The 27,096-nt window shown below is 40.9% G+C and overlaps 2 protein-coding genes across 3 annotated transcripts in view; one reads left to right on the forward strand and one right to left on the reverse strand.

Annotated features, from left to right (window-relative positions):
• LOC124252821 (F-box/WD repeat-containing protein 7-like) overlaps positions 1–13,878 on the reverse strand; it is a 77,381-nt gene extending 63,503 nt beyond the window's left edge. Inside the window, exon 1 of the mRNA XM_046686498.1 lies at positions 13,586–13,878. The gene's annotated coding sequence lies outside the window, so the exon portion shown is untranslated. The remainder of the gene's footprint in view (positions 1–13,585) is intronic.
• Positions 13,879–13,989: 111 nt separating this feature from the next.
• Positions 13,990–27,096, forward strand: part of LOC124252822 (ragulator complex protein LAMTOR5-like) — a 28,286-nt gene continuing 15,179 nt past the window's right edge. For both annotated transcript variants that reach the window (XR_006892036.1, XM_046686499.1), the window contains exons 1-3: positions 13,990–14,109; positions 22,372–22,433; positions 23,352–23,469. Coding sequence is in view for 1 of the 2 variants with exons in the window: in XM_046686499.1 (XP_046542455.1) it covers positions 14,099–14,109; positions 22,372–22,433; positions 23,352–23,469 (191 nt within the window). In the remaining variant the exon portion in view is untranslated. The remainder of the gene's footprint in view (positions 14,110–22,371; positions 22,434–23,351; positions 23,470–27,096) is intronic.

Genomic DNA, 27,096 nt, shown 5'->3' on the forward strand with positions numbered 1-27,096 from the left:
ATAGAACCAGATGTGAGATGCAGTATGATAGAACCAGATGTGGGATGCAGCATGATAGAACCAGATTTGAGATGCAGTATGATAGAGCCAGATGTGGGATGCAGTATGATAGAGCCAGATGTGGGATGCAGTGTGATAGAACCAGATGTGGGATGCAGTATGATAGAACCAGATGTAAGATGCAGTATGATAGAACCAGATGTGGGATGCAGCATGATAGAACCAGATGTGGGATGCAACATGATAGAACCAGATGTGGGATACAGTATGATAGAACCAGATGTGAGATGCAGTATGATAGAACCAGATGTGGGATGCAACATGATAGAACCAGATGTGGGATGCAACATGATAGAACCAGATGTGGGATACAGTATGATAGAACCAGATGTGAGATGCAGTATGATAGAACCAGATGTGAGATGCAGCATGATAGAACCATATGTGGGATACAGTATGATAGAGCCGGATGTGAGATGCAGTATGATAGAGCCAGATGTGGGATGCAGCATGATAGAACCAGATGTGAGATGCAGTATGATAGAGCCAGATGTGGGATGCAGTATGATCGAGCCAGATGTGGGATGCAACATGATAGAACCAGATGTGGGATACAGTATGATAGAACCAGATGTGAGATGCAGTATGATAGAACCAGATGTGAGATGCAGTATGATAGAGCCAGATGTGAGATGCAGTATGATAGAACCAGATGTGAGATGTAGTATGATAGAACCAGATGTGGGATGCAACATGATAGAGCCAGATGTGGGATGCAGTATGATAGAACCAGATGTGAGATGCAGTATGATAGAACCAGATGTGAGATGCAGTATGATAGAACCAGATGTGGGATGCAACATGATAGAACCAGATGTGGGATGCAACATGATAGAACCAGATGTGGGATGCAGCATGATAGAACCAGATGTGGAGATGCCATGATAGAACCAGATGTAGGAGATGATAGAACCAGATGTGGGATGCAGCATGATAGAACCAGATGTGGGATGCAGTATGATAGAGACCAGATGTGGGATGCAGTATTATATAGAAACAGATGTGGGATGCAACATGATAGAACCAGATGTGGGATACAGTATGATAGAACCAGATGTGAGATGCAGTATGATAGAACCAGATGTGGGATGCAGTATGATAGAACCAGATGTGAGATGAATATGATAGAGTCAGATGTAGGATGCCATGATGTGTGAGATGCAGCATGATAGAGCCAGATGTGGGATGCAACATGATAGAGCCAGATGTGGGATGCAGTATGATAGAACCAGATGTGGGAGTATGAACCAGATGTGAGATGCAGTATGATAGAACCAGATGTAGGATGCAGTATGATAGAACCAGATTTGAGATGCAGTATGATAGAGCCAGATGTGGGATGCAGTATGATAGAAGCCAGATGTGGGATGCAGTGTGATAGAACCAGATGTGGGATGCAGTATGATAGAACCAGATGTAAAGATGCAGTATGATAGAACCAGATGTGGGATGCAACATGATAGAACCAGATGTGGGATGCAACATGATAGAACCAGATGTGGGATACAGTATGATAGAACCAGATGTGAGATGCAGTATGATAGAACCAGATGTAAGGATGCAGCATGATAGAACCAGATGTGGGGATGCAACATGATAGAACCAGATGTGGGATACAGTATGATAGAACCAGATGTGAGATGCAGTATGATAGAACCAGATGTGAGATGCAGCATGATAGAACCAGATGTGGGATGCAGTATGATAGAACCAGATGTGAGATGCAGTATGATAGAACCAGATGTGGGATGCAGCATGATAGAACCAGATGTGAGATGCAGTATGATAGAGCCAGATGTGGGATGCAGTATGATAGAGCCAGATGTGGGATGCAACATGATAGAACCAGATGTGGGATACAGTATGATAGAACCAGATGTGAGATGCAGTATGATAGAACCAGATGTGAGATGCAACATGATAGAGAGCTAGATGTGAGATGCAGTATGATAGAACCAGATGTGAGATGCAGTATGATAGGAACCAGATGTGGGATGCAGCATGAGTAGAACCACATGTGTGGGATGCAGCATGATAGAACCAGATGTGAGATGCAGCATGATAGAACCAGGTGTGGGATGCAGCATGATAAGTAGAACCAGATGTGGGATGCAGTATGATTGTGGACTACGACTGACTGATGCAGCATGATAGAGGCAGATGTGGGATGCAGTGTGATATAACCCAGATGTGGGATGCAGTATGATAGACTGACTGACTGACTGATACAGTATGAAGTAGAGAGCCAGATGTGGGATGCAGTGTGATATAACCAGCAGATGTGGGATCGCGGTATGATAGACTGACTGACAGCTAATGCAGCATGGTAAGAGAAACAGATGTAAGGATGCAGCATGATAGAACCAGATGTGGGATGCAGCATGACAGAACCAGATGTGGGATACAGTATGATAGAACCAGATGTGAGATGCAGCATGATAGAACCAGATGTGGGATGCAGCATGGGGTAGAACCAGATGTGGGATGCAGCATGACAGAGAACCAGATGTGGTATTTTTGTATGATAGAGACCAGATGTAGGATGCAGCATGATAGAACCAGATGTGGGATGCAGCATGGTAATTAGAACCAGATGTGGTATTTTGTGATGATAGAACCAGATGTGGGATGCAGCATGATAGAACCAGATGTGGGATGCAGCATGAAATAGAACCAGATGTGGGATGCAGTATATTAGAGCCAGATGTGGGATGCAGTATGATAGAGAGCCAGATGTGGGATGCAGCATGATAGAACCAGATGTGAGATGCAGTATGATAGAGCCAGATGTGGGATGCAGTATGATAGAGCCAGATGTGGGATGCAACATGATAGAACCAGATGTGTGGGATACAGTATGATAGAACCAGATGTGAGATGCAGTATGATAGAACCAGATGTGGGATGCAGCATGATAGAACCAGATTTGAGATGCAGTATGATAGAGCCAGATGTGAGGATGCAGTATGATAGAAACCAGATGTGGGATGCAGTGTGATAGAACCAGATGTGGGATGAAGTATGATAGAACCAGATGTAAGATACACAGTATGATAGAACCAGATGTAGGATGCAACATGATAGAACCAGATGTGGGATGCAACATATGATAGAACCAGATGTGGGATGCACAGTATGATAGAACCAGATGTGAGATGCAGTATGATAGAACCAGATGTGGGATGCAACATGATAGAGCCAGATGCGAACCGGGATGCAACATGATAGAACCAGATGTGGGATACAGTATGATAGAACCAGATGTGAGATGCAGTATGATAGAACCAGATGTAGAGATGTAGCATGATAGAACCATATGTAGGATACAGTATGATAGAGCGGATGTGAGATGCAGTATGATAGAGCCAGATGTGGGATGCAGCATGATAGAACCAGATGTGAGATGCAGTATGATAGTAAAGCCAGATGTGGGATGCAGTATGATAGAAGCCAGATGTGGGATGCAACATGATACAGAACCAGATGTGGGATACAGTATGATAGAACCAGATGTGAGATGCAGTATGATAGAACCAAAGATGTGAGATGAAGTATGATAGAGCCAGATGTGAGATGCAGTATGATAGAGACCAGATGTGAGATGTAGTATGATAGAACCAGATGTGAGATGCAGTATGAGTAGAGAGCCAGATGTGGGATGCAACATGATAGAACCAGATGCTTTGGGATACAGTATGATAGAACCAGATGTGAGATGTTTAAGTATGATAGAACCAGATGTGGGATGCAACATGATAGAACCAGATGTGGGATGCAACATGATAGAACCAGATGTGGGATACAGTATGATAGAACCAGATGTGAGATGCAGCATGATAGAACCAGATGTGAGATGCAACATGATAGAACCAGATGTGAGGATACGGTATGTAGTAAGAACCAGATGTGGGATGCAGTATTATATAGAGCCAGATGTAGGATGCAACATGATAGAACCAGATGTGATACAGTATGATAGAACCAGATGCTTGAGATGCAGTATGATAGAACCAGATGTGGATGCAGCATGATAGAACCAGATGTAGAGATGCAGGATGATAGAGCCAGATGTGGGATACAGCATGATAGAGAGCCAGATGTGGGATGCAGCATGAAATGAGCCAGATGTGGGGGATGCAGCATGATAGAACCAGATGTGAGAATGCAGTATGATAGAGCCAGATGTGTGCAGGATGAACCAGATGTGAGATAGTATGATAGAATAGCCAGATGTGGGATGCAACATGATAGAACCAGATGTAGGATACAGTATGATAGAACCAGATGTGAGATGCAATATGATAGAACCAGATGTGCAGGATGCAGTATGATAGAACCAGATGTGGGATGCAGCATGATAGAGCCAGATGTGGGATGCAGCATGATAGAAGAACCAGATGTGGGATACAGTATGATAGAACCAGATGTGAGATGCAGTATGATAGAGCCCAGATGTAGGATGCAACATGATAGAACCAGATGTAGGATGCACAGTATGATAGAACCAGATGTGAGATGCAGTATGATAGAACCAGATGTAGGATGCAACATGATAGAACCAGATGTGGGATGCAGCATGATATAGGAACCAGATGTGGGATACAGTATGATAGAACCAGATGTGGAGATGCAGTATGATAGTACCAGATGTGAGGATGCAACATGATAGAACCAGATGTTGGATACAGTATGATAGAACCAGATGTGAGATGCAATATGATAGAAGACAGATGTGAGATGCAACATGATAGGAGCCAGATGTGGGATGCAACATGATAGAAACCAGATGTGAGATGCAACATGAATAGGGAGCCAGATGTGGGATGCAGCTATGATAGAACCAGATGTGGGATGCAGTATGATAGAACCAGAGATGTGACTGAATGATGCAGCATGATGATAGAACCAGATGTGGGATGCAGTGTGATAGAACCAAGATGTGTGTGATAGGATGCAGCATGATAGAAGCCAGATGTGGGATGCAGTATGATAGAGCCAGATGTGGGATGCAACATGATAGAGCCAGATGTGGGATGCAGTGTGATAGAACCAGATGTGGGATGCAGTGTGATAGAACCAGATGTGGGATGCAGCATGATAGAACCAGATGTGGGATGCAGTATGATAGAGCCAGATGTGGGATGCAACATGATAGAGCCAGATGTGGGATGAAGTGTGATAGAACCAGATGTGGGATACAGTATGATAGAACCAGATGTGAGATGCAACATGATAGAACCAGATGTGAGATGCAACATGATAAAGCCAGATGTGAGATGCAACATGATAGAACCAGATGTGAGATGCAACATGATAGAGCCAGATGTGGGATGCAGTGTGATATAACCAGATGTGGGATACAGTATGATAGAGTGACTGAATGATGCAGCATGATAGAACCAGATGTGGGATGCAGTGTGATAGAACCAGATGTGGGATGCAGTGTGATAGAAACAGATGTGGGATGCAACATGATAGAGCCAGATGTGGGATGCAGTATGATAGAGCCAGATGTGGGATGCAATATGATAGAGCCAGATGTGGGATGCAGTGTGATAGAACCAGATGTGGGATGCAGTGTGATAGAACCAGATGTGGGATGCAGCATGATAGAACCAGATGTGGGATGCAGTATGATAGAGCCAGATGTGGGATGCAACATGATAGAGCCAGATGTGGGATGAAGTGTGATAGAACCAGATGTGGGATGCAGTGTGATAGAACCAGATGTGGGATGCAGTGTGATAGACTGACTGACTGACTGAGTTTAGTTTTACGCCGCTTTTAGCAATATTCCAGCAATATCACGGCGGGGGACACCAGAAATGGGCTTCACACATTGTGCCCATTTGGTGCAGTATGATAGAACCAAATGTGATATGAAGTATGAAAGAGCCAGATGTGGGATTCAGCATGATAGAACCAGATGTGGTATGACTGACTGAGTTCGGTTTTACGCCGCTTTTAGCAATATTCCAGCAACATCACGGCGGGGGACACCAGAAATGGGCTTCACACATTGTGCCCAAGTGGGGCTTCGAACCTGGGTCTTTGGCGTGACGAGCCAACGCTTTAACCATTAGGCTACCCCACCGCCGCTAGATGTGGTATGAAGTACGATAGAGCTAGATAGGGGATACAACATGATAGAACCAGATGTGAGATGCAGCATGACATGACTATGTGGACTGCCATGAGGCCATGACTATAGAGTGTCACAGCATCAGTTACACATAATCATAACCAAATGCTAGCACACTCATGTAACTTGAAACACTTTCTTCAACACTGAAAAGCTTGGACTCATTCATATGTGTGTATTAAGAACAAGTGAGTGAGTTAAGATTTACAGTCATATCGTGACTAAAACAAGTTTAGAATTCACCATAAATTCATGTAAATAATAGAAACCTGTCATCGAGGGACAGTTAAACCAACTAGAATACCACAGTATCAAGAAATAAAACTAGCATCTCTCTCTAAAATTGGATTTCAAATTAGGACAATACAGTATAAAAATGGGCTATAGATCGCCAGCAACTGAAGGTAGATCACCATACTAGGGACCATGGGGACTTACAGTGCCTTTCATTAAGAACAAAGTCATATTACTTGATATTTTGGTATGTAAACATTATGATGTGAATAAATAGATCCTGAGAACAATACATAGTGAAGTCATAATGCAGAAGACTACACTGCGAGCCATCCAGCCATCTGCTGGGGTGGCAGCCAATGGTCTGTGTCATGTTGACATCCAGGGTGGAATCTGACCTGTGTGCATCCTGCTTCACATATGCACTGACTGTGAGAGGTTTGAGGTTGTCATAGAAGAGGGCAGGAAGTTATCCCATTCTTCCAGACTCGGCTGCTCACTAACATGGTAAACACAGCAGCTGACCCTACTCTCTTGAACACGCAGTGGAACATACAGCCGTCCATGGCAATGATACTCATGCCACAGTGAACCACAATATGTACTGTCCAATACAATGTGTCTTTACCTTATTCTTTTGGAACAGTCTCAGATAGAAATATCATTCTATTGATAGAATGTTTTCTGTGGATGCAAGTTATGAGAATAAGTATGTTTACACACGGAAACACAGCCCACACACTGTTGTGTAGAATATTAATTACGTCAATCTGTACGACTGCCTTGGCTGTGTAATGCTAAATACCACAACCAGCAGTCAAGAAAATGATTCTATAGGAAATGCCAGCGTGACCTCATTGTTTTGATCACGTGGCCTACCCTAACTTCCGGTAGGCAGAAAAGTGTCAACACAACAGCAGACAACGCATTAGCGAGAAGACGTTCTAGCATTATACGAATAAGATCCATTTCTCCTGCATAATTTATCGCTTACATTGGAATCTAAGTAACATGGTTGTGTCGTGCGTGGTAGTTGGTTGCACGAATAGATTTCAAAAAGGTTCAGGCTTGAAATTTCATCGAATTCCGACTGCCGATGAAAGAAGACGCAAGTGGCTTCAAGCTTATCAACCGCAAGAATTGGACGCCTGATCATGATGGTGATCGAAGTTTGTGGAGTTCACTTTGCATCAGGTTTGAATATTTACATTTCTTTGGCCAACAACCCATAATTTTCATTGTTTCATTGTCATCGCGGATAATCTTGTGATTCTGTAGATAGTAACGCTTGTGGCAATGGGTTATGGCTTCATATATCAGTATGTACTGTGAACCATCAACAAGATAATGGGGAACCCAACAATGATATACGATAGTCACCTTTTAATATTTATTTTAAAACATGTTTTTATTTTTTCTAACATATCAAATGTAATAATGTTGGTTTGATAGAACTGTCCGGTTTTCGATCAGAATATCTTTTTTATTTTGATAAGCGTGCATGCCAAATGAGCCATATTTTTGGAAATCTAGGTAAGATCCTCACATTATTTCTCTTTATATAAATGTGTGATTTGCAGTTAAGATTTTGAATTTATTTCCAGGATCTGCTAGAAGTGACCCAAGTGATCCAGACTATGTTCCACATGTCAACATGGGATATAAGACTGCATCCATGATGACACCTGAAGCGCAGGAAAGATCGCTTTTACAGGGCACAGATTAGAGAAGATACCAAGAACAAACAAGCCAAGGATAGCCAAGAAAGAAGTAATGCTGCCTCAATTCTACTTGAGTTGTCACTCAATCTCTTCCTCAATGAGCAGAGGAACAAGGTGTTGAAGAAGAAGAAAATCAGCCTGCACGAGGTATCTGAAAGTTCTATTTCATGAATGGAAATATTTATATAGGAAGCCATATTTTAGTTCTTAATGTAGTATTTTCCATAAGGAAACCTGGAATGATGATCAAAAATATTATGTTGTTTATTATCAACTTGAATGTTCACTAATTATTTCATAGGTATTTTTCCAATATGTTATCAAACATGAAAAGAAGTGAACAAAAGGGACCCTTATCATACATCCTCCTTTCACATAGTTTGTATTTTCTCACTTTGGGCTGTAAATAGTCATTTAATAATTCAATTTGTTTTCCAGACTTACATGACCCCTGCATTGAAGTGATCATGAAACTGAAAGCCTAAAAGAGACAGCTGCTCACAGAGGTAGAAAACCTACAAGCTGAATTACAGGATACAAGACATCAGCTCAGAGCTTGTAGGTTCAGTGACCGATTTTTGGAAGGAGACAAGAAGGATGGAAAGACATTGTTTTTCACAGGTATCTCTAGTCATGCCAGCTTCTTGTGGTTAGTTCAGTTCTGTGCACATATACTTCCTGTCTCGATGACTCTAACTCCTGCCAGTGTGCTCATGTTGGTGCTGATGAAGCTAACGCTTGAATCTAGTAGACCAGGACTTGGCCTACAGATTTGGAGTGTCAAGACAAACTGTGAATGATTTAATCAGTAAGACCATTCCACCACTTGCCCACAAATTATCATTCCTGATACATTGGCCTGAAAGTGACGACATATATTAAGAAATATGCCCAAAGTGATCAAACAATCTTACAGAAAGTGCAGGGTCATTATAGACTGTTGCTAAATATTTATTGAGAGGCCTGGCAATTTCACTGCACGAAGCTATGACATGGTCCAACTATAAAAGCCATAACACTATAAAGTTTCTGTTAGGAATTGCACCCCATGGAGCTGTCACCTTTTGTGTCGAGAGCCTTTGGTGGAAGGGTTTCGGACAAAGTCATCACACAGCCAGGATTCCTTCAGCTTCTGGAACATGGGGATCTGATCCTTGCTGATCGCTGATTCCTTATTTCGATGACCTTGCTGCATGGTGCAGCTTGCCATACCAGCATTTACACGGGAAATCTCAGCTCAGCCCTAAAGAAATCGAAATGGAAGGAGGCTGTCACGGGCCAGAATACATGTTGAGAGGGCTATAGAAAGAGTAAAAACTTCAAGATTCTGAGCACCACCCTGAAGATCAACCTTGTGCCTCATTTTGACAATATTATGACTGTATGCAGTGCTCTGTCAAATCTTCATCAAAATTTGCTGTAGTGTAATCTTGTTCATAAATACTTATTGTGTTGGTTTACATGACTATGAGCAATGGGAATGTAATTTGTAAGCCAGTCAGTAAACAAATAAGGCCCAATGTTCCTGATATCTATTCTGATTTAGTTTAAGATTTTAAATGAGATATTTGGTAACATATTGATTTCAGTAATTGTTTTTCAAATGTTTAAATTAACAACAAACACAGGATTAAATGGCAAATATAGTGTGTATTCTTCCCCATTTGAAACAGTCTTCATTTTATGTACAGAGATCAAGCATGTTTGACACATAAAAAAATTGCATTTGTCGAATGCATCTTGTGAAATGAACACGTTATTTAATAGTACTGTCATACATCTTCCTACTGAAGATTGACATGTAGAAGTCTACTGAAAACAATACATTTTGTGTTGAAATGTTCGAAATATACAAAAAGACTATGATTGTCAATACAATTTGCTTGACAACATCTGAATGTTTTGTGATTGATACTGTGATGTTTCTTCCTACAGAAGATTGACATGTAGAAGTCTACTGAAAACAATACATTTTGTGTTGACATGTTTGAAATATACAAAAAGAATATGATTGTCAATACAATTTTCTTTGACATCATCTGAGTGTTTTGTGATTGATAACACAATTGAATTAAACATTACAAATATAATAACAAAATGATATGAAGATACATAAATCAGTTTTTCCCTCTGGCCTGGTTTTTACATGACAGAATTTGTGTGTCGAGATGGCATGTCTCCACAATCAATTAATGACTCGCATGGTCAGTAGGAGGGGACATTTATAGTGTACATGCATATACACTTGACATATTTGTAACATAGTACCATTGTAAAGACATGTCTGCTAATCCAACACATGTCAGCCATTTGACAGTTAACCTTTAAATGAAATTTTAGTTTGGCCATGTTAATGGTGAAAATTTTGCTAAGAGGTTACATAGCTGCACTTACACATACTTCGAACAAATTTCTTATGTTCTGACGAAGGGATTCCTTCTGAACATGTATGAAACTTTATCCCATGATACAACTTGGACAGTACCAAGAACCCTTTGGTTTCCTTCTAATGTTGACACATTTATAATGGAACCAAGTGTACGAACAATTGGCTCCCTCACACATGATCATGCTTAACCATACTCCTCCTGCTGGCATAGGCACCATATATCTGAATTACCAGTGTCTGTAACAACATCGCTTCAAACAAGGCTTTGCATTTTCAAGTTTCCTTGAAACAATTTCCGCAAAATGTGTTTAAAGAAAAATGTGTCACCTTTGCTATGAGAATTGAACAAAACTCATCATCCCTGGGCACACGGACTATTGTCATGTCCTTATTTGTAAAATGACAAAGTCACAGTAGGTTACATCATGCACATACATTTGAAGCTGCACTTGTGAGTAATATTTATGTCCTTTCTTGAGGTGTAAGTCCTTGTCCAGGCAAAAGGTCTTATCATTTACTGCTGTGGATATGTCATGGTCCCTGTGCTTGTATGGACACTTTATCTCTAAGCATCCATTACCACAACACTTGCACATAACAGTGCCATCACTTGATGCTGCCATGTAAGGTTTTGCAAACTTATCAGTAACCCCACTGTTCTACACGCTAAACTGAGCATGCTGTGTTGTCTGATGTTTCTCAGATACCGTTTACGTGGCTCTGGCCTCATTGTCACTGCCCCAGGCAACTGCAGCTTTCTTGGAGATGTCCTTTGTGTTATAGCCCATTACCTTCATGATGGTGTTCTTTGGATCTGTGGTCTTCTTCATCACCAAGATATCATGGGCTTTGGTTCCGTTATTCTTCCTTTTCGGTGTTCAAACCAAAGAGGGCTAATAGCTTGGTTCTTGGTAACTTCCTCCAAGTTGCTAATCTGTGCCGGTTCTCGCACTGATAAGAGTTCCACTGCTCCTCACAAACAGACTCGAGATTTTCATCAGTGATTCTGTCCTCACACACAAGACTTGTAATTGTTGGGGAACAAATGTGTCTCGCCATCTTCTTCAGCACTGTCGGTTTCTCTTCATCTAGTGGAGGAATACACTTCAAAAAGACAGCATTAGGGCATACACTTTTCAACGACTTAAGTGTTTCAATATCAGGAAGTGGAGCTTTTCCTGTTCCTGACACAGATGGAGTGTTTGCCTTCCGACGACGTCCAAACAGATGCTGAACCTCACACAGTGGGGTGGGCTGGAGCTGAAATAATAAGGTAAGAGTGAGCAACTGTGTGTGGTTTTAGGCAGACACTTCAACCATTATGCCACCCTCATTGCCAATATAAATATAACACTAATTGATAATGAATGTAAGTCCCTCATTTTCTATGGTTTTCATATGTAAAGTACATGATACTGAACAGTAAGCTAAATAAGTATATTATTTTATATGAAAAAGTGAGAGCATTACTTCTTTTCTGTAAGCAGCATTCCACTTGCACGCTTCACTGGTGCAAGCTTTTGAGGTTAATCCTGCCCTCACAGCTGCATCAACCTTGAACAGTAGGGCTGCCACATGACTGCATACCTCTCCAAGTCTGAAATATCCAAACAATATCTTTTTATTATATTAAAAATTATATAATCTGAGAAGTAGCTGTACACTTAAAAACGGAAAACACCTTTTGAACCATACAGATGAAATTGTATAATTTTATATAATATTAAAAAGTATTGAAGCAATGATATTGATATGAGAATTCAAAAGGAACAATGAAAAATAGAATCTGTTACAAAAATCCAACCATTACATATGGATCCTTTAATTTAGATCTGAGATATTTCAATCCTAAAAATACACTGTTATTTGGGTAAAACTGTTGAAAATTATAGGCAACTATATACAATAAAACCAACTTACCCAGCCATACACGCAGTGGGCACAAAACACTGTCCCTCAGATTTCTTGACACAAACCCATGGCTGATGTGGTTTGTCACTTAAGGCGCTGGGATGGAATCACCTTCGCCTTCAAAATGCAGTAAGGTGACTGGTCGCCAATTGCATTATAAAAAGATAGGGTAAACATGTCCACTTTCCACGAGTAAATGACGCTTTTAAGGATTTGTACTCAAACTGTCGTGGAGTGAATTGTCCTGGTGTATCCACAAGATAGAAATATATGTCCGTGAAATGTTATGGCCGGCCACAAAGACGGGTCGTCAACCCAGCCGCTCGCCAAACAATAGGGGTCTGGCAAACTACGAGTACCCTCACCAGATGTCAGCTTTGAAATATACCTCTCGCGGTCTTCAACAGATAACTTCAGCACATAATCTGACCATTGTTTAACTTCCATGCTACAGCGATTCGCATTGTTGTCGGTGGCCATTGTTGCCTTCTGCCTACCGGTTGCGCGCGCAACCTAGCCTCTTGATATCACTTCCGTAAACAACTGGCATTTCCTATAATGTATCAGTCCATATCAGAATGCAAAGCTATGCAGAGCAGTTTATTCTGGATATAGCGCTATATACGTTTTTCAATAGATAGATAGATATATAATAGATAGATAGATGCAGATAGATAGATAGATAGATAGACAGATAGATAGATAGACATATTGACAGATAGATAGATAGACTAACATGAAGATGGAAACCAGTCAGAAGCTCCTAACAGTACCACATTTCTGGTCAGCATAGGCTAGCAACTTTGATTCAAAATAACTCAATTAATTTCTGTAGGAGAAAAATTTCAATTTGAATCTGAAATTTAATGATTTTAGTTAAATTACAGTCTGTCTTCACAAATCGGGTAAAGGGATTACATATTAAACATTTACTGTGGTGGATGATACATTACAGTTACGATTCGTGTTACAGATCCATTACAATTATATACCCCGCATTTTTGCTTAAACACCTAAAAAATATAACTGTCACTGTATGTAAGTGCGTGTCAGTGAAGATCTGATTTGATGAGGAAAGTCCGACATTGTGGCTAATTACAGTAATCACGGGCGTTCCATGCAACTCACCTTCACAAACATGGAGACAACAGGGGTTGTTGCCGGTCAGTTATTAACGGACGGTCATTCTTTCTGTCCTTCCATAGACAATACACACATTTTTACGGTGATCATTACAAATAACAACGTTTCACATATTTCTTTCCACATACGACCTTGACCTTTTCTGTGAGCCCCCAGAGTCGCGCGGGGTCATAAGAATAGGCCACTTTAGTAGAGGGGTTGACATGAAATATTTCAATTCATTATATCCCGCAGACTCTGGCTCTCAACATATATATTACTGAAATATTGCTCAGATTACGTCAACTATTTATCGTTCTCTATTTGGCTAGGATGATGTCTTTTGTAATGATGAATGTTACCCATCAAAAAGGACGCTTCTACCCTTGAGACTGTCAAGTCCTAACTTTAGCTACGCTGACGTCATTTCCGCAGAGGAAGTAAAAATACGGAAGTGTATTCTGATATCACGACGTACAGATCCAGTGGGCAACATGGAAAAAAAGCCTGGAAAAACACATGGACGAAACGTGAGAATCAATTAGGCAGATTACACTGACGTGCAAGTTTCCTCATCACGATTAATTGCTTTATGAGTATGTGATAAGTTACTTTTTTTAAGGCGATAGAACGTCGGTAATACACTGTCCACACAGTACGGCATCAGGTGACCGACTGCTCGCCGCCTTCAGCAGAACTTTGAAAATACGTATCCGTTGTGTCATCATCTGATATCTCTGTCAAGCGACGTTTAATATATTTGACAAGATAGTATTTATCGTCTTCCTTACTGATATGCTAATAAGTGATGTTAGACTCTAAACATTTTCACGACAACTGTTGCAGACACATGTTTCTAGGCATGTGGTTGAACTCGAACCATAGGCTTCTGATAAACCATAGGAATTTGAAACAGTGTAATGGCCATAAAAATTAAGTGCTGAGTAGGATGAATTGGAACCACGGATCTCCTTTTCTAAGATCAGACCCCTCTCTACAGGAACTATTGATCGAGATGTTACCCCTTTCCTAACACACTCTGTACATTTCTCGGAGTACCTTTAGAATACAGCACGACAACTTCTCGTGAGGACGATCTCTGCCGTAGGTCACGTGTCATTAAGACAAGCAACCAGTTTGTGAGAACCCATCGGACGCGAACCAGCGACCGTCGGATTGTTAGCTTGACAGCTAACCGACTGAGCTACGTCCACACTGTTGCACAATGTGCAAATTTATCGAGTCATTCCTGTGACGTCACGGAAATGAACGGAAAGAGTCGAATAGGTCACGGACAATTACGAAGGTTACGGGTAGACTTGGTGTCTCGTGATTTTAATCTACGGACACCTGCCGAATGGACCCGATGCCATTTGGCACACTCGTCCCATTCCGTAATCTACAACATAACGTGCGGCTTCGAATGAGGCGATATGCCTAAAACTGAAAAGGGTTGTTGACGTCAGGCGTCACACATAGATTTCACGGTGCATGCATGAATGACGCGCTTTTATATAAATCGGTGATTTTGTGACAGAAAAGTGATGTAGGGAACACTGTAAGGATAATGTGGATCGCACTTAGGAACAAGGGAGACATGAGCATGTGTAGTGACGGCACGAGGGTGAGTTAGCCTTTGAATCATTACTGAACAAATGTTGCATGTGAAAGAGGCTTGAGTGCAAATTCCAGGCCAATTTCCATTAGCCCAAAATTTCTACATTAAACCATTTCATAGTGTACTTTTGACGTTTTTGATTTCCCGTTTTTGTGTGAAAAAAAGTATTAAAATGCAAAAGGAAAAACAACAAATGGTATTTACTTATTACACCGGACATGTACCTATTATATTGGATTAGGCCTCTAACCCTAACCCTAACCCTAAACCCTAAACCCTCAGCCCTAACCCTAACCCTAATCCCTTGAAATTATCCTAATAAATAGAATGCATTGACCGAACACGCAGTGTTAAAATGCAAAAGGAAAAACAACAAAGGGTACTCACGTATTACACCGGACATGTACCTCACCCTAAACCCTAAACCCTAACCCTAACCCTAACCCCTTGAATTAATTCAAATAAATAGAATGCATTGACCGAACCGGCACAAACATGACTGACGTGCCCAGTGTAATGCATTATTACCGCTTCGAAAAATAAAATACTAATAAAAAACTTTCTATGTAATGGTGCAAATTACTGAATGACAAAAATATATATGTAAATTTAAAAAATGCAAAATACAATAATACACAAAACATAACACCTCAGCACCCTGTAATACAAGTAAATATGAGTGTATTAGTGAAAAAAGAAAAATATTTCAAACTGGTGCTTGCAAAACATTGAGCATCCGCTGGTATGGTCTACTCCCATTAGTGAGAACTCACAGTTGTGAGATTCCCAGTTGTGAGACAGTGGAGTAGGTAAGTAGCAAAGAAAACACACCTTACTCCCCTATCTGATAGAATGGATTAACCCCAGCTAATTAGGGATTAAAGTAATTAACCTACTCAGGTAAATGGCTTTGAAAAATAAACACTTTGTGTAGGTAACTTCGTGATCAATATGAAAAGTGTCAAAATCTCCAAATATGGACCCATGTAAAAAAGTGTTTTATAATGACACACAAACATCATAATAACGCAAATCATCAAAATGTGTGAATCAAAAATCATAATGAAATATTTAATGAACTATTTCTTCTGTGTAAATATAATGATAATCTTTTTCAGTATTTCAGTATTTAACTTGTTCTTTATTGAAAACAATAAATGCTCTTTAATGCTCATTAATGAACTATGCCTCCTGCGGGTACTCTTCAGCAACAGGGCTGTTCCCACTTTCATCGTAGGGATGGGGTAGCACCACCTGTGTGCACTGAACCATTAATTAATGTGTCTCACAACTGGGAGTTCTCACAAATGGGAGGACACCGCTGGTATACAACTACTGGAAACTCTCAACATCGTTGGGCTTATGCAATGACATAGCTCGTAGAGATGAAACACCAGTGAGCGGAGCTTATACGCACTCGCTGAGCCAGACAACCGTGTTGCCATGCAGGCGTCATAGGGCATTGTTTCGAGAACATGCTTTCGAACAAAATCACATTACATTACGTAAAAGGGTATTATGACGTCTTTTTAAAGTTTGTGGTGCTGTATTCTAAAGGTAGGCCCTTTTCTCTTTAAATATTAGTTCAGTTAGATCTGCTACAGTAGGACCAATAGGGAACTCCTTTAGAATTCCGCACCACAACTTTCCACGCAGACAGTCTCTGTCGTAATCATGTGTGACTGTGTGATGTGTGATGGTTCATGTGTGATGGTTCATCGCGTTATTTTTCAACTTTATAAGTTGAATTTGCATTTTTTTATAATTTGTTACTGTAGGTCCATAACGAAAGGTATCAGAATCTGCAGAGTTATGTTTTGCATTGCATGTAAGCTCTAAGTTAATTAAATGTCGAAATGAGTAGTTTTAATGACAGGGTTTCATTTATAACGATGCCAATAAATGATTTACGTACAGTAAAATACCTTTGTAACGAACTCCAAGGGACCACTGAAATTAGTTTTTTATATCCTTAGTTCACTATTCACGAAATTCCATTGAAAGGACAATAAAGACATACTGTACAGTACGATACATTCCTACTCAGTTTATTCATTCATTCATACGACAGTTACATTCGTTTCCCTACAAAGTCTGTGATCTTACTTTGTCTACGCTTGGCCGACAGTTACATTTGTTTCCCTACAAAGTCTGTGATCTTACTTTGTCCACGCTTGGACGACTGCATACGTGCAACAGACTCATTCAAATCGGCAAGTGAATCAAATGAAGACATATCAGTTGTCTTCTGTGAAACTAGAAAGTTCTTCAATGTTTGAAGCGCCATATTGGCATCGGCAAACGAAGGAGGGGCCTGGTCTGTTTCATCACTGTTCATGTCATCATCATCACATTGGGAATCAGCTCCGGACATTCCGTCGTTATTCACGACGTTAAGTAATGTTCACTGAGACGTCCTGGGATTGCAAATCAGTTCGCTATACACTGATTTCAAAGTGAGCAACGCTAATTGGCAGTGACACTGATTGAGTTCACTCAGTTTGTTATTCACACCGTTAATTAGTGTTAACTGGGATTGCAAATCAGTTCGCTATAGCCATTAAGTTCGTTATAGAGAATTCGTTATTCACAACTTTTTTATATGATAATATACAGAGGTTTATTCGGGACTTTTAAAACAGTTCGCTATAGCCGTCAGTTCGTTATATCCGTGTTGGTTATAAAAGTATTCTACTGTATTTGTACCCCGCTAGAGTATATGTGATCTTTAAATACAAGTTCCAGGACAATTTCTATGTGCTCAAATTTTTCACATTAAACCATTTCATCTTTCAACATTTTGGGTGTAAAGAGTAATAAAAATGCGAAAGCAAAAATATGAACACAATACCTGACAAAAGCTTTTGCTCCTGTCCTTTAAAAATACATGAGGAGGTAAAAAAACCTTCAACCCCCTTGTCTTTCTTGTCAGCTCCATTCCTGTGTAGTGATGCAAATTACTGAATGAAAAAAATATATATGTATATTAGTTCCCATTTATGTTCCATTTAGTCCCATAGATTAAGTTAAAAGCGAAATATGAATTATGTTTAAAATAAAAGTGCTTTCATAAACTGGCACTTATTATAAATTGATCTCTTGGGCTTATTCAGTCACACTGCAGAACACTGAGAGGACCTTAGGCAACCTGGATCACCCAGCATCAGTCAAACATCACAGAGCATTGTTTTTGGTAACAAAGTTTCACAAATTACATCATAAGGTATCTAGGTGTAATTTGTAAAGTTTGCGGTGCTGAATTCTAATGGTAGGCCCAGATATTTCTTCAAGACTTGTTATAGTATGCCCAATCTTCATATGGTTAAGATGGCTGACTGTTCTCCCGCACACACACTTTCAGTCGTACGTGAGGTTCATGCACTTGGTGCTCTTCACCCATAAACTTGAGCTACCTCCCCTAAGTGTCTTTTTTGTAGATATACCACAGTTTGTAATATCCAACATAGCCCTGGTTCGAATGCCCACATAAAAAAAATTAAAACAGCCACATTCTTGATTTAAGTTATGTTTTGTATGTTTTACGTCTTTACTCAATTCGTGTCTCAGCTTGCCCTCATGGTTTCACTTAGAGACTGACCTGTGAGGTGTCCTTGACCTTGGCTGGCAGTATATGGTACAGTCCACATTGTCCTTCCCTATGGACTAGTCTGTTATTTATTATTATTTTTATGATTATAGGATATTTATATAGCGCACATATCCACGCACTAGTGCATGCTTAAGGCGCTGGTATTTTTTCCCTCGATCATTGGATGTCAACCTCAACGGCACATCGCATTATCAATCTCAACTCCCTGGGGAGTAAACAACTCTTGCAGCCACTAGGCGCACCGAGTTATTGTAACTTTCTCATCCTAACGAGGTACCCATTCACAGCTGGGTGGACTGGGACACATAGTCACAGTACTTTGTCCATGTTTACTGCACGTTGCTATACCCGCAACTAGGTGTTTGCACGTATTCATTAGGCCACCATCTGGTCATATACCAACGGATTCGTGGGTTCTTTTAAGTGCACAGGGTTGTGTACTGTACACTAGGGGTTGTGACAACACTGAAAGAGTCTGCACACAAAGTTGACTCCAAGGTTTTTACACCCGGTCACAGGTGGACTCGATCCCGACACCTCAACCTCGCTGGATCACTAGCCTGGCGCCTTACCCAGCTCGCCCACCGCGCCCCACAGCTCACACATATGATAATAAGAAAAAGGACATGTTAGTAATTATAGTTTAATTTATTAATATTCATATGTAAATTAAGATTTGTTAACTGTTGCATACCTTCGATGTGATTTGGGGGTGGGGAAGCCTAGTGGTTAAAGCGTTGGCTTGTCACGCCGAAGACCCGGGTTCGAATCCCCACGTGGGTACAATGTGTGAAGCCCATTTCTGGTGTCCCCCGCCATGTTGTTGCTGGAATATTGCTAAAAGCGGTGTAAAACCAAATTGAGTCTGTCAGTCGATGTGATTGTTGGTGCACATGACCTGGTTCAGGATGGACCGAGTGCTGCAGCCTCAGGCCCTAACAATAGAGCTCTGCACAGAGACTAGATATCAGGGGATGGGGCTTCAGTCCTAACAGTAGAGCTCTGCACAGAGACTAGATGTCAGGGGATTGGGCTTCAGCCCATAACAGTAGATCTCTGCACAGAGGCTAGATGTCAGGGGATCGGGCTTCAGTCCTAACAGTAGAGCTCTGCACAGAGGCTAGATGTCAGGGGATCGGGCTTCAGTCCTAACAGTAGAGCTCTGCACAGAGGCTAGATGTCAGGGGATGGGGCTTGAGCCCCTAACAGTAGAGCTCTGCACAGAGACTAGATGTCAAGGGATGGGGCTTGAGCCCATAACAGTAGATCTCTGCATAGAGACTAGATGTCAGGGGATGGGGCTTGAGCCCCTAACAGTAGAGCTTTGCACAGAGACTAGATGTCAGGGGATGGGGCTTGAGCCCCTAACAGTAGAGCTCTGCACAGAGACTAGATGTCAGGGGATGGGGCTTCAGCCCCTAACAGTAGAGCTCTGCACAGAGACTAGATGTCAGGGGATGGGGCTTGAGCCCCTAACAGTAGAGCTCTGCACAGAGACTAGATGTCAGGGGATGGGGCTTCAGCCCCTAACAGTAGAGCTCTGCACAGAGACTAGATGTCAGGGGATGGGGCTTCAGCCCCTAACAGTAGAGCTCTGCACAGAGACTAGATGTCAGGGGATGGGGCTTCAGCCCCTAACAGTAGAGCTCTGCACAGAGACTAGATGTCAGGGGATGGGGCTTCAGTCCCTAACAGTAGAGCTCTGCACAGAGACTAGATGTCAGGGGATGGGGCTTCAGCCCCTAACAGTAGAGCTCTGCACAGAGACTAGATGTCTGGAGATGGGGTTCAGACCCTAACAGTAGAGCTCTGCACAGAGACTAGATGTCTGGAGATGGGGTTTCAGCCCCTAACAGTAGAGCTCTGCACAGAGACTAGATGTCAGGGAATGGGGTTTTGGACTGCTGGTATAGAGGTCTCACTTGGCATGGTGGCAAGGAAGCAAGGATGGTATGTTTCTTCACAGAATACTCCATGATTTCACATGTCCGATGAGTCCATTACATACAGCTATCGCACAGAAGAATATTCTCCTTTAAGTTTTGATCCACTTGACATGTTACATGTGGCATGTAATGCGAGTGATGTGCTTCATGGCCCAATCCTGTCATCACGTTGATGCTGCCTTCACCTGAAAACTTGGATGTCTAAGAGAAGCTGTCATGCACCTCAACATTTCACTGGTCTTACGTTGATGCGTAATTGGAGTGTAATATGAAGTTATCATTATGTTGGATATCTGATTGCCTTATTTCCCATCAGTTTATCAATAATTTCTAGTTGAAACAGGTGGAGACACTGCCAGCAGCAAGAGGCTTTGAATTTTCTTGTTGCCCTCAATTCCTGGCTTCAAACGTTAAGGTGTGGCATTTGTACTCTTGTAATGAGAGTAATCTCAATTACATCAGTAGTGTTTGTGCAACAGTACGACAGTGATCCTGCTTATGCTCATTTGTTCCAACTTTGTTGTTTTGCTGATAGGTTTACACTGATTTTAAGGGTCAAGTTTGGGGGTCGGCTTATCTATGGGGTCGGCTTATAGACGGTAATATACGGTAATCAAAATATGGAAAGTCTTGGGTCACCATCATTTTAGGTTTTCCTCCCACGTGAGCCTGCCATGACCGAAGTACTGGTGAAAGCAGCATCGGATTCAAGCTGCTCACTCCCCCATCTCGGTACATGTCATGAGTAGCAGTGGTGACAGTCTTATCTTGAGTAGGTTGCATCGACTGATCTGTTGTAACAAAGATTGTGGGAACACCATAACCCATGTTTGAAGGAATCATGGACACAATTAATCTCTTCCACGAGGTGAGGTGAGGTGAGGTGAGGTGAAATGGGGTTTGACGTCGTACTTGAGATTATTTCGCTCATGTGACAGTTTTATAGTGCTAGGCTGCTAGCTCACTGAGATACCATGCCCCAGTTAAGCATGAATACCCCATTCAGACCCATTATACTGACTCTGAGCCGACCAGTCCTTGTTGTACCCATTAATGCCGAGCATAAGGCAGGGAACAACAAGTACCATATTTAATGTCTTTTGGTATGAAGCGGCTGGGGATCAAGCCTTTGACCTTCCACTCTCTGGGCAGACGCTCTATTTACCACTACACCACGGAGACGATCGCTTCCACTCTCCGGGCAGACGCTCTATTTACCACTACACCACGGAGACGATCGCTTCCACTCTCTGGGCAGATGCTCTATTTACCACTACACCACAGAGACGATCCAATCGCTTCCACTAGTGTATTTTATACTGTTGTCTCTGATTGTGTAGTACAAGGCATATATCTTGCAGAAGAACATGTACCTTGGAATATTACAATTCGTTTGTGTCGAATGAAGTTTTTGAAAGGCATTTAGAAGTTGGACGAAGATGTATTGAACATGAATACATGACGCTTTTAAAGCTAATTCTTGCTCCTGCTACTGAGAGTATTCACCTATTACCCACAAATTACTAACAACTGGGTAAGGCTGATTTATTGCATATATGTAGATACACAGCTCAAGTGGAGCTCAGTTAATTGGTTTAAAATATGTCATTTTTTCCAGGTTTAAGCTGCCTGGTGTTGCTGCAGTGCTGTGCACCGATGGACATGGGCTCTGTCTGGGTGGTGAGTCAACATCTTTACACGACACGACCTACACAACTCGGTGTGCATCACAGGAACTGATTGTGTCAGGTGAACTACACAACTCGGTGTGCATCACAGGAACTGATTGTGTCAGGTGAACTACACAACTCGGTGTCCATCACAGGAACTGATTGTGTCAGGTGAACTACACTGTGTCTCATCACAGGAACTGATTGTCACACAACTCGGGTGTCCATCACAGGAACTGATTGTGTCGAGGTGAACCACACAACCTCGGGTGTCCATCACAGGAACTGATTGAACTAAACAACTCCTCGCGCATCACAGGAACTGATTGTACGTGAACTACACAACTCGGTGTGTCCATCACAGGAACTGATTGTGTCAGGTGAACTACACGACTCGCGTCCACAGGAACTGAGATTGTGTCCAGGTGAACTACACAGCTCGGTGTCCATCACAGGAACTGATTGTGTCAGGGTGAACTACAGGAACTGAACTGTCAGGGTGTCATCATTAGCCACAGGAACTGATTGTGTCAGGTGAACTACACAAGAACTGATTGTGTCGCATAATAACCCGTGTGTCACAGGAACTGATTGTGTCAGGTGAATCCACATCCACAGGAACTGATTGTGGCCAGTGAAATTACACAACTCGCGTCCATCACAGGAACTGATTGTGTCAGGTGAACTAATCAACCTCGGTGGTGCATCACAGGAACTGATTGTGTCAGGTGAACTACACAACTCGGTGTGCATCACAGGAACTGATTGTGTCAGGTGAACTACACAACTCGGTGTCCATCACAGGAACTGATTGTGTCAGGTGAACTACACTGTGTCAGTCACAGAAACTGATTGCATTGAACTACACAACTATTGTGTTTAGGATTTGGTTTCCTTGTAACCCGAGAGTAAATGTTTTGTGTTTCAGCTAAGGGTAGTGCTCCCAAGCAGGCCTCTGGCCCCATCGCTACATTGGCCGCCATGGCAGGTGACTTGTGTCCCACCAACACCACCAGTCCAGTTGTGTGCATCGAGTCTGAAGCAGGGTAAGCTTGTGTCAAGGATGAGAATCTTACCAAACATCATCTTAGTCTCACATTGCCGTAATTGCATCATAGCGAACTCTCTTGGTATGGACATGATGTCATACTGGTAACTTGAGGAACTGCAGATAATTCTTTGGCTGTGACAAGCCTGTATGCATAATATACAATCCTATATACTCTCTACACATCCTATATACTCTCTACACATCCTATATACTCTCTACACATCTCTACACATCCTATATACTCTCTACACATCCTATATACTCTCTACACATCCAATATACTCTCTACACATCCTATATACTCTCTACCCATCCTATATACTCTCTATCGATCCCATATACTCTCTACACATCCTATATACTCTCTACACATCCTATATACTCTCTACACATCCTATATACTCTCTACACATCCCATATACTCTCTACACATCCCATATACTCTCTACACATCCTATATACTCTCTACACATCCTATATACTCTCTACACATCCTGTATACTCTCTACACATCGCTACACATCCCATATACTCTGCACATCCCATATACTCTCTACACATCCTGTATACTCTCTACACATCCCATATACTCTCTACACATCCTATATACTCTTTACACATCCTATATACTCTCTATACATCCTATATACTCTCTACACATCCCATATATATCCTATATACTCTACACATCCTATATACTCTCTTACACATCCTATATACTCTACACATCCTATATACTCTCTACTCTCTTACACATCCTATATACTCTCTACACATCCCTATACACATCCTATATGCTCTTACACATCCTATATACTCTCTACACATCCCATATATACACATCCCATATACTCTCTACACATCCCATATACTTTCTACACATCCCATATATACTCTCTACACATCCTATATATACTCTTACACATCCCATATACTCTCTACACATCCCATATACTTCTACACATCCTATATACTTTCTACACATCCTATATACTCTTACACATCCCATATACTCTCTACACATCCCTATATATCTCTACACATCCCATATACTCTTTTTACACATCCCATATACTCTCTACACATCCCATATACTCTCTACACATCCCATATACTTCTACACATCCTATATATACTCTCCTACACATCCTATATACTTTCTACACATCCTATATACTTCTACACATCCCTATATACTACTCTCTACACATCCCATATACTCTCTACACATCCCATATACATCCTTTCTACACATCCCATATACTTCTTACACATCCCATATACTCTTCTACACATCCTATATACTCTCTACACATCCTATATACTCTTACACATCCTATATCCACACATCCTATATACCTCTACACATCCTATATACTCTCTACACATCCTATATATACTCTCTACACATCCTATATACTCTCTACACATCCTATATACTTCTACACATCCCTATACACATCTACACATCCCATATACTCTCTACACATCCCATATACTCTCTACACATCCCATATACTCTCTACACATCCCATATACTTCTACACATCCTATATACTCTCTACACATCCCATATACTCTTTTACACATCCTATATACTCTACACATCCTATATACTCTCTACACATCCCATATACTTCTACACATCCTATATACTCTTACACATCCCATATAATTTCTACACATCCTATATACTCTACACATCCCATATACTCTCTACACATCCTATATATATACTCTCTACACATCCCATATACTCTCTACACATCCTATATACTCTCTACACATCCTATATACTCTCTACACATCCTATATACTCTCTACACATCCCATATACTCTCTACACATCCTATATACTCTACACATCCTATATACTCTCTACACATCCCATATACTCTCTACACATCCTATATACTCTCTACACATCCTATATACTCTCTACACATCCCATATACTCTCTACACATCCTATATACTCTCTACACATCCTATATACTCTCTACACATCCTATATACTCTCTACACATCCTATATACTCTCTACACATCCTATATACTCTACACATCCTATATATCCTACACATCCCATATACTCTCTACACATCCCATATATACTCTCTACACATCCCATATACTCTCTACACATCCCATATACTCTCTACACATCCCATATACTCTCTACACATCCTATATACTCTCTACACATCCTATATACTCTCTACACATCCTATATACTCTCTACACATCCTATATACTCTCTACACATCCTATATACTCTCTACACATCCCATATACTCTCTACACATCCTATATATATACATCATATACTCTACACATCCTATATACTCTCTACACATCCTATATACTCTCTACACATCCTATATACTCTCTCTCTACACATCCTATATACTCTCTACACATCCTATATACTCTCTACACATCCTATATACTCTCTACACATCCCATATACTCTCTACACATCCTATATATACTCTCTACACATCCTATATACTCTCTACACATCCCATATACTCTACACATCCTATATACTCTCTACACATCCTATATACTCTCTACACATCCTATATACTCTCTACACATCCATATATCTCTCTACACATCCTATATACTCTCTACACATCCTATATACTCTCTACACATCCTATATACTCTCTACACATCCTATACTCCACATCCTATATACTCTCTACACATCTATATATACACATCCCATATTCTACACATCCTATATACTCTCTACACATCCTATATACTCTCTACACATCCCATATACTCTCTACACATCCTATATACTCTACACATCCTATATACTCTCTACACATCCTATATATATCTCTTACACATCCCATATACTTCTACACATCCTATATATACTCTCTACACATCCTATATACTCTTACACATCCTAAATATGCTTCTTACACATCCCATATACCTCTACACATCCTATATACTCTCTACACATCCTATATACTCTCTACACATCCTATATACTCTCTACACATCCTATATACTCTCTACACATCCCATATACTCTCTACACATCCTATATACTCTCTACACATCCCTATATACTCTTCTACACATCCTATATACTCTCTACACATCCTATATACTCTACACATCCTATATACTCTCTACACATCCTATATACTCTCTACACATCCCATATACTCTACACATCCCATATATCCTCTCTACACATCCTATATACTCTCTACACATCCCATATACTCTCTACACATCCTATATACTCTCTACACATCCTATATACTCTCTACACATCCCATATACTCTCTACACATCCTATATACTCTCTACACATCCCATATACTCTCTACACATCCTATATACTCTCTACACATCCCATATACTCTTTACACATCCTAAATACTCTCTACACATCCTATATACTCTCTACACATCCTATATACTCTCTACACATCCCATATACTCTCTACACATCCTATATACTCTCTACACATCCTATATACTCTCTACACATCCTATATACTCTCTACACATCCTATATACTCTCTACACATCCTATATACTCTCTACACATCCTATATACTCTCTTACACATCCTATATACTCTCTACA

This window comes from Haliotis rubra, unplaced genomic scaffold (assembly GCF_003918875.1).
Source record: "Haliotis rubra isolate DU_JTF1 unplaced genomic scaffold, ASM391887v1 Scf526, whole genome shotgun sequence".
Classification (NCBI taxonomy): Eukaryota; Metazoa; Mollusca; class Gastropoda; order Lepetellida; family Haliotidae; genus Haliotis; species Haliotis rubra.